We start from the raw sequence: 8,359 nt of genomic DNA on the forward strand, positions 1-8,359 counted from the left end.
CCAGTCACCTTCTCTCAAAATGTGTCTAGCATCTGTAACACCTCACCAAACAAGTCCTCGCTCTCCAGCGAATGTTAGCCCTCGCCACCGTTTATTAAATAAACGCATGGGAAAGGAAAAAAAAAAATTTCGCCGGGGGGTGGGTTTGCCATCGTGTTGAGCCAGGATATGCACCCAAACTCTTCTTTCGATGGGCCATTTTGGCTTCGTGCTTTGGCAAAGACCTCCGCCATTAAATGTGAGCAATGAGAATGTGTAATATAACATCAGTATCTTTTTTAGACATGACATGAACCTTCGCATTATGATGATGATGGAATTTTAACTTCCGGGCAAGAGGTATTAGGGAAGAGACATTTAATAGCATTCCTCACAAGGATCACTTTCACCACCGAAATTAAGCCACTTAAATCATTTAAATACAGTAGCTATTGAATGCCACATGAGCCAAATCCATTGTTGGTACCAACAAAATCGTGTTTAGCCAACTCTCTTCCTTTATCTCTCTCTCTGCTCTCTGCTATACTGCTTTAAGTTGATCATAACTCATCCTTGTTGGTAGCGTCTTCCCCCATGAGTTCTTCGAGGGAAAATTCATCCTCTTCAATGATCTCTCCATCTTTACCATCCCAAGGTTCCGTTTTCACAATCACGGGAGCGCCATCCAGAGGCAAATTGCCCTTTCCTCCACGTCCAGCTTCCTTCACAAACTCTCTGAGAAACCAAATAAAATATATATTCATCTTTCTGTCCATACCTATATTGGTGTTTGATATAAAAAGCAGAAGCAGAAGCAGAACTTACACAATCTGGTCAAGTTCAAATGCACTCTTAAGTGGGGCATATGCACCTTTCTTCACGTTCAAGGCTACCAAAGCAGGATAACCATACCCACCAACACCTACACGCTTCTCTAGATCTGGCTGCCTACCAGCTGCTGCCCAGACATAGCTGTAACACATGAAAATATAAAATCAGTTATTACTTCTGTAACCATTGACACCAAGAAGTTTCTCAAAACATTTGAGGCGTTTACATAAGGTGTTTGATGAAAGCATAATATTCGGTTTTTATGGAAAAATCTAAAGAACCTATCTCTCAGAGAGAGTGTGTAACATCTTAATGAAAGGCCCAAGCCACGTGGCCTATACTCCAAAATGATTATTTAATGATACAACTGGATCTCTATTAGAACGTTATAAAGAGCAAGTTCTTCTTCCCAAGCAATGCAAGATCCCATACACCATCTAACCTTATCACTTATAAAAATAATGGGGTCTCCCCCCCCCCCCCAGGAGGCGGGTATCCCTTACGTCCTCGGGCCAGTTTGTCATAGGTGGCATAGCTCAAGTCCCACATTTATGGTTAAGATAGACTTCGATATCATTTGTAACGCCCCCAATGGAACGTCCAAACTACATGACCTATATGCCCAAAAGGACTAGTCAATGAAACAATTGGAACCCAACTGGAACATTATAAAGAGCAAAAACTTCTCATTCTCAAGCAATGTGGGATCCTATACACCACCTACCCTTATCATTTTTCAGAATGGGGTATCACAATTGAAGTCATATTGGAACATTATAAAGAGCAAGAACTTCTTCTTCCCAAGCAATGTGCATCTATCCTTATTACTTATCAAAATGTGGTATCACATAGAGACAGAGTAAACATTAAATCAGAAAAAAGAGTCAAAATGAAATGGTTAAGGACTTCGAGGTAATTACCTGTATGGACTCCTTCTGAACTTCTCTGCAACAGTTAATAACTGCTGAATGTACTTGTTCCTCCCTTCAGCCTTGGAATCCAAAATGTCAGGCAGGAAAGCAACAAAACAGATGGCAGCTGAACCGCATTTCTCCTCCATGACATCCTATTAAGAAGATTTATATAAAGCTAGCACATTTCCCTGATAAGAATTCTATAGTACAAGCTTTGGTAGTGAAGTGCTTACAGTGCCAGTCAGCTCAGTCACTTCAGGAGGTGCAATATTTGTTTCCAGTTGCACAAGAGCAAATGATTCAATTGCTGAGGCAGTTCTTGCACCCTCATAGGGGATTGGGCTATCTTTGTCAGCACCAAATACCAAGATGGTGGGAAACCCTTGAACATTGAACCTGCTCATCAGAGACTGGTAAAGCCAATGCATCAGAACCATGTGATTTAAGAAAGCAAACCATGCATCCAAGAAACCACAATTTCTTAAATCTCCCATCCAAGGGTTTGGCAATCAGTGTGTCATGTGAAAACAATCATCAACTTTAAGAAAGAAAATGCATGTGCATAAGCAATGTGCATGCATGTAAGAAAGCTATCTTAAAACAAAGGAAGGTGGAGAAACCATGAGGTGGTATTGATGGAGTTAATTGCAATCTATGAATGAGAACTACAAGTATCGATACTTATAAAAAAAAAAAAAAAAACTACAAGTATAATTGATGGAGACATGATATTACTTTGAAAGGCATATTAATTCATAGAGGAAGAGTTGACCTTTGTGGCATAATATCTGGCACAAAATGTCCATTAATTTAATGGGCTAAATGTCCATGTAAGAGTTGACCTTTAGCCCATTGATTTTAATGGGCTAAATGCCCTTGATTTATTTCAGTTGCAAATTCTTGATTACCTATAAAAAAATAATAATATTTACACAACTCTTAGAAACCTCTCACTTTCAATCCAAACTGAAGAGTATGCCAACAAAAAAAATTAGACAAGCAAATCAAATCTCTGCACCTAGACAAAAATGTTAATTTTTTTTTATTGGCACCAGGTGCCCAAGAACAAAGTCCGGACTAGTCCCAGGGGTGCACAGGCCCTCGGCAAGGAGTTTACAACAAGTGCACCTCGAGTAATTCAAGGGAAAGTTCTCTTAGTCCGATGCTCTTAGAAATTGTTTGCACCCAAGAGTATTCAAACTTTGGTCCTAGAGGGAGCATACCACCATGACCAAGGCCTTTACCACTTGAGCCAACCCTAGGGGTTACAAAAATGTTAACAAATGAATGAAATAAAAATAGCATATTTCTTATCGCATTGCACTTTCTAAAAGTTCAGTCTCACCTTTTCTGAGTCGCAGTCAACATGACCTAGCTTCACCTTGCCCATCAAGTTATTAGAAGCCTTCTTCCACTCAGGAGCCAATTTTTTACAATGTCCACACCTTTTAAGAAAAAAATTAGACAAGAATTATCATCAAAACTAGGAATGTTAAAGTAATTTACCTATAAAAATAAAATAAAAAAATGTTAAAGTAATTTAGATACATACTGCCAAAACTGATATTTTAGATTCAACCCACACTCAAAATGTGTTATGAAGGGAACCATAAATCCAAATTAGCTCGCAAAGGTAGACAAAAAAAACCACTTACCAGGGTGCAAAAAACTCGACAATCCAAAGTTCCTTACTTTTAAGCACCAATTCATCAAAATTGTGGGAATTCAATTCCACTGAAGCACTTGGTTCAGATTTTCCATTTGATCCTCCGGTTGCTTTTCCACTTAATCGTTCCTTTAGAAGTGCCTTTAGCTGTGAAACCAAGCAGTTAGAGCCACAACATGTAACGCAAGACACAAGTTCTTGGTTCAGGCATTGTACAGTCAAGTGAGACAGATGATCCACTGAACAGTGAGAAATTGCCCATACTGATCAACCACAAAACTGAAGTTAACAATATATTTTCTTGTCATCCAACCACCCAACTTGTCTAGACCATTGCCAACAGATAGGGATTCCTACATTTTTATTTTTAGATCCTTTTTAATCAAGATCATCCACATACGTGTTTGTTTTACACTCAAAACCAACCTATGACTAACTTTGAATGATAGGGAAGATGAAAACCAGCAAGTCAATACCGCCTGCATGTTTGGCATAGTCATACAACCTCTCACCTTGTGAACTGATATCTTTAATCTACGAGTGTCCAGTTAAACACAAACTGTTATCCAGAATTAGTGCATAGCAACCAATAGATATATATATAACTTTGAGAGCATAGAGTTTTGCTCCAGTTCAATCACATCATCAGCTCCCCGTTATTTTATTAAATGAAAGGGAAACTACACTTTCACCCACCAACAACCACTTAATTTTTTGCTTTGCTCCTAAATTACCAAAATTTCCGTTGTGGACTGGAAAATACCTATTTTTTTTTCATTATGAACCATCGGTTAATATCTAACCATTAAAAAATTGATCACGTGAGACAATCTTAGTAGTCTTATCTAAATGAAGGGTGCAAAGTGACACCTATTGCAGTTTTAGGATGCAATTGACACTTTTGGTAGTTTTGGGTGAAACGGTATATTTTCCCCTAAATGAAAATTAAATAATATATGTTATTAAGTTAGAGTCATTAAATGAAAATTATATATCTAATCATGTTACCTATCTTCAATTAAATTTAGTAGAGCTTTTAATTTTCCTAATGCTTTTTTTTTTTTTGGCTCAATTCATTTCCTTTTAGTTTTGTAATCAATGGATTCATAAGGGTAATTGGATTTTAGGGAAAGTAAAAAAGCCTATAAGTTATGACTCTTGATGACCATGGTTACTCTAACGCCATATAATGAACTATTGGTTCTTCTCTCCACTCAAGCAAATTTTGTAAGGTATCCTATTGCTAACACAGGAACAAAAGAGAATTAGGAGAGAAGATCAAAGTGCTTAATCAAATTTTGGAGATCAAGGTACTAACATTGACTCTTTTCTGAATCATATATAGCATGCTAACTTAATTAATAGTATTTTTTATTTAATAATTTAGTTATTTCTGTGCGTCACAGGTCTCCAAATAGTGATATTTCAAAAATATTGAAACTAGTAGCACATCAGAAGCAATATGACTATCTCATCAGCTGATTTTTTTTTTTTTTTGTCCTGATGAATAGAAAAATTAGAAGTAAAGGAACAGTGAATGGTAGTTGTTTCAAGGAGGATGATAGGTAAGTATATTTTGTGAAGCAATTGTTTTGACTTGTTGAAGAAAGACATCAGGTAACCCCATCACCACAATTATATACAGGACATGTCTGATATGATAGGTAACATTTCTGCGGCAATTAAAACAATGATTTAGATCCCCTAGAGTTCTGGAACTAGAATGGGACCCACGTTATATGTCTATCTTTTTCCAATTCTAGCTCCTAGAGTTCTAGTCTGAATTCTAGGGGGATCTAAACCCTCAAAACAAACGAAGCTTTTCACTAAAGGTAGCATCAATGCATCAGAACATTGCGACGCAGCCCATGAGTTTTAGCCACTTTCTGTAGCTTAGTTAATGTGCACAATCATTTGCTTCAGTGATAACATCATATCAATAAAAGTTATCCAACCAAGACAAAAAAAAAAAAATCAGTGCAAGTTAAAAAATCAAAACAAACCTGTTGAAGTGCAAATTCTGCAATGGGTTTGACATCTCTAGCTCCTTGGTAATCTACTGGAGGCTTTCCAGGTGCAAACACCTTTATGGTAGGAAATCCTTTAATCCCATATTCCTACAGGGAAATCAAGCACACCAACCACCCAAACAATGATTCTGTTTAATCTTGAGTCAGCAATTGAATGTGATAAGCCACAATCTTTTTTTTTTTTTATTGGCACTGGGTGTCCGGGAACAGCATCCAGACTAATCCCGGGGTGCACAGGCCCTCGACAAGGAGTTTTCAGCAAGTGCACCTCGGGTAATTCAAGGAGAAAATCCTCCAGTCCGATGGCCCCTAGAGATTGTTTGCACCCAGTGGGATTCAAACCTTAGACCTTGGATGGAGCATATACCACCAAGACCAAGGTCTTTACCACTTGAGCCAACCCCTAAGGGTTGTGATAAGCCACAATCCTTTCAGACCAAGTATGAATATCTTACAAAAACATGTCCTCTTCAAACCTTGAGTAAATGCTCATGATTATCAAAAAAAGTTTCAACACCAAAATAGATTTCATCTCTCTAAATGATTATTATACTATAAATACAAAAAACTACTTTGCAAGTATAGTAATTTTCCATCAATTAGCAAAAAATTCCCAATTGGCAACTACCGTTTGCAAAACTATTAAATATATGTTAATTTGTTATCAATATATTAAAAACCTTTTAGTTACTCCAATTCTGCAGTTCTCAGCACACATTATCATTGAGGAAACACTTCCAAACCTGAGCAAGGGACTGGTGTGCATCAGCATCGAGTGCTGCCACAGTGGCGACACCTTTCAATACGGCGGCAGCCTTTTCCCATATAGGCGTTAGAGCCTGACAGTGGCCACACCATGGCGCAAAAAACTCAACCAGAACAATTCCATTCGAATTCAGAACCTGCCATCAGTAACATGGATTTATCCTACCAAGCATCAGGAACGCTAGAATGTATACTTATTTTAAAATAATAAATTATGACCATAATACACAACTGTTTTTTAAAGGTAAACACAACCTAAATTAATAGTATCAGAAATTAGACAAAATAACTAAACAATTGCAATGCTACTTTACCAGCTGAGAGAAGAAATAACAAACACAATTATGTGATTAGTATTACATAGAGAAGTGCTAACTCTACAAAGGGATTTTACAAAAGCAAACCTACAAACTGAAGTGGCTATATGTGAGACATTAGATCTACTTTATAATAAAATGAGCTAATCTGATGTACCATATTAAACCACATCAGTTTGTAAGTTTAGTTTTGTAGGATTTCTTTATAGACCAGGCATTTCCCAATTACATATCCCAACCACATGCCATATAAGATAAGTGAATGATAGACAATATGGTTGAGTACGGAGGAAAATTCTAGTATGTATAGGGTTATACTCAAATCTCGTTGATATTGCAAAACATTCGCCAAACAACTGTTTTGGGATAAAGTGTGTTTGCAGTACAATACAAATTGTTTGGAGACAAACTAAAAACATCACTCACAATTGCATAACGCAATGTAATACAAACTCCTTTCAGCCTCCTGATGTTTGCTTAATAAGAAAAAGCTAACTAATAGAGGTGTTTTTTAAATGGGAGCGAAATGAATAACACCCCAATACGTTTCTAGTGCTAATAGAATATATATAAAACAAATACAATTATATACAAATAACTAATCAAAAAATAGATAAAATGTGTGTAAATACACACAAACATATAAAAAAATACAATTATGAGTACAGATGGCTCCTCATATAGAATCCAAAACTACCAAATCATATTCTTCGTCTCATAAGTTTATGATAGAGTTATATTCACTGATAAAACATTATTCAATCTCGAACCAAAACCAAAATAAGAAAAATACTTGCACTACTACTAATAATTCTGGTAGTAGCTCTATGAGTCTAAGACGCTGAAAAACCAGATCTAAAATGCATGAATCAAGCGAGTACGAAGGAAGAAAAACTCCAACACATTTAAAAAAACCAAAGCACGCCCATTAGCAATCCGAATTAAATCTTTTCGCGATAAGATCTCGGAAGTATTATGCTTATTATTATTGCCAGAAATAGTATCTACGCAACCAATCGTATTCCAGAATTGTGAGAATAAGAAATGATCCAGCACAAGAAAAACGCTAAAAATAGGAAATTTACAAAATATAGAATATATATTTAAAAAAATAGAAAGAAGATTACCTTGGCCTTGAAGTTGGAAGGGTTTAGCTGAACCACTGGTGAAGATGGTCCGTAGAGCGCGTGACAGAGATTGAAATTGAATGCAAAAAAGCATAAGAAGAAGAAGATTGGTCGAGATATGGCCAATGCTCTCTTCGTTCTCATTCTCTATCTTTCCTTCTCTCTCGGTGTCTGTGTGTGTTTCTATGAATTGAATTCGGAGCGGTAGGCTGACTTGCGAAGAGCACAGGAAAAACCCTCTCTCTGGGGTTCTGTTTTTTAACCCCTGTTGGGTACGAACTACGTGTATTCACCAATCAAAGGGTTACACGTCGCCTCATTACAAGGTGATTCTTGAATGAGGCCGGCTATACACCAGCCTACACTCTCCACTCTTCATACACCATGATTTCACTTTTTTTTTTTTTTTTTAAACTCAGGCTGATGTAAATAATAAGTTGATGACGTGCATTAAGTTAAATTGAAAATTAAATAAAATATTATTTTTTTAATATTATTATTATTTTAAAAATTAAAAAAAATTAAATTATTTATTATATTTTATGTAAAAATTTTTAAAAAATTATAATAATAAAATAAAATAAGATGAAATAAAATAATTTCATTAAATCTTAAAATAATTTCATTAAATCTTAAAATAATTTATCCTCCACCAAAAGTAACGTAGGATTTTCGTACTTTTGAGCTTTGGGTGAGAACGCGTGAAAGAAGGGCAATCTATAGGTGAACA

At 36.2% G+C, this 8,359-nt stretch overlaps 1 protein-coding gene across 1 annotated transcript; it reads right to left on the bottom strand.

The window, feature by feature from the left end:
• Positions 1 to 342: 342 nt before the first annotated feature.
• LOC109006066 (protein disulfide isomerase-like 2-3) lies at positions 343 to 7,869 on the bottom strand. The gene is made up of 9 exons (XM_018985224.2): positions 7,630 to 7,869; positions 6,164 to 6,322; positions 5,394 to 5,507; positions 3,380 to 3,537; positions 3,070 to 3,169; positions 1,958 to 2,134; positions 1,731 to 1,876; positions 805 to 951; positions 343 to 714 (listed from the first exon to the last, which is right to left on the bottom strand). Exons 1-9 carry the CDS (start codon positions 7,771 to 7,773, stop codon positions 540 to 542), a joined length of 1,320 nt encoding a protein of 439 aa, XP_018840769.1. The 5' UTR covers positions 7,774 to 7,869; the 3' UTR covers positions 343 to 539.
• Positions 7,870 to 8,359: the final 490 nt, after the last annotated feature.

Source organism: Juglans regia, chromosome 1, assembly GCF_001411555.2.
Source record: "Juglans regia cultivar Chandler chromosome 1, Walnut 2.0, whole genome shotgun sequence".
Taxonomy (NCBI): Eukaryota; Viridiplantae; Streptophyta; class Magnoliopsida; order Fagales; family Juglandaceae; genus Juglans; species Juglans regia.

What these genes read in the sequence shown, in the direction of transcription:
- LOC109006066 (XM_018985224.2), bottom strand. Translation starts at nt 7,773, where the DNA reads ATGAGAACGAAGAGAGCATTGGCCATATCTCGACCAATCTTCTTCTTC. An exon ending in CAGAATTTGCACTTCAACAG is followed by an intron (nt 3,538 to 5,393) that starts GTTTGTTTTGAT and finishes TTGGTTTCACAG; the next exon opens with CTAAAGGCACTTCTAAAGGA. An exon ending in GTCGAGTTTTTTGCACCCTG is followed by an intron (nt 3,170 to 3,379) that starts GTAAGTGGTTTT and finishes TTTTCTTAAAAG; the next exon opens with GTGTGGACATTGTAAAAAAT.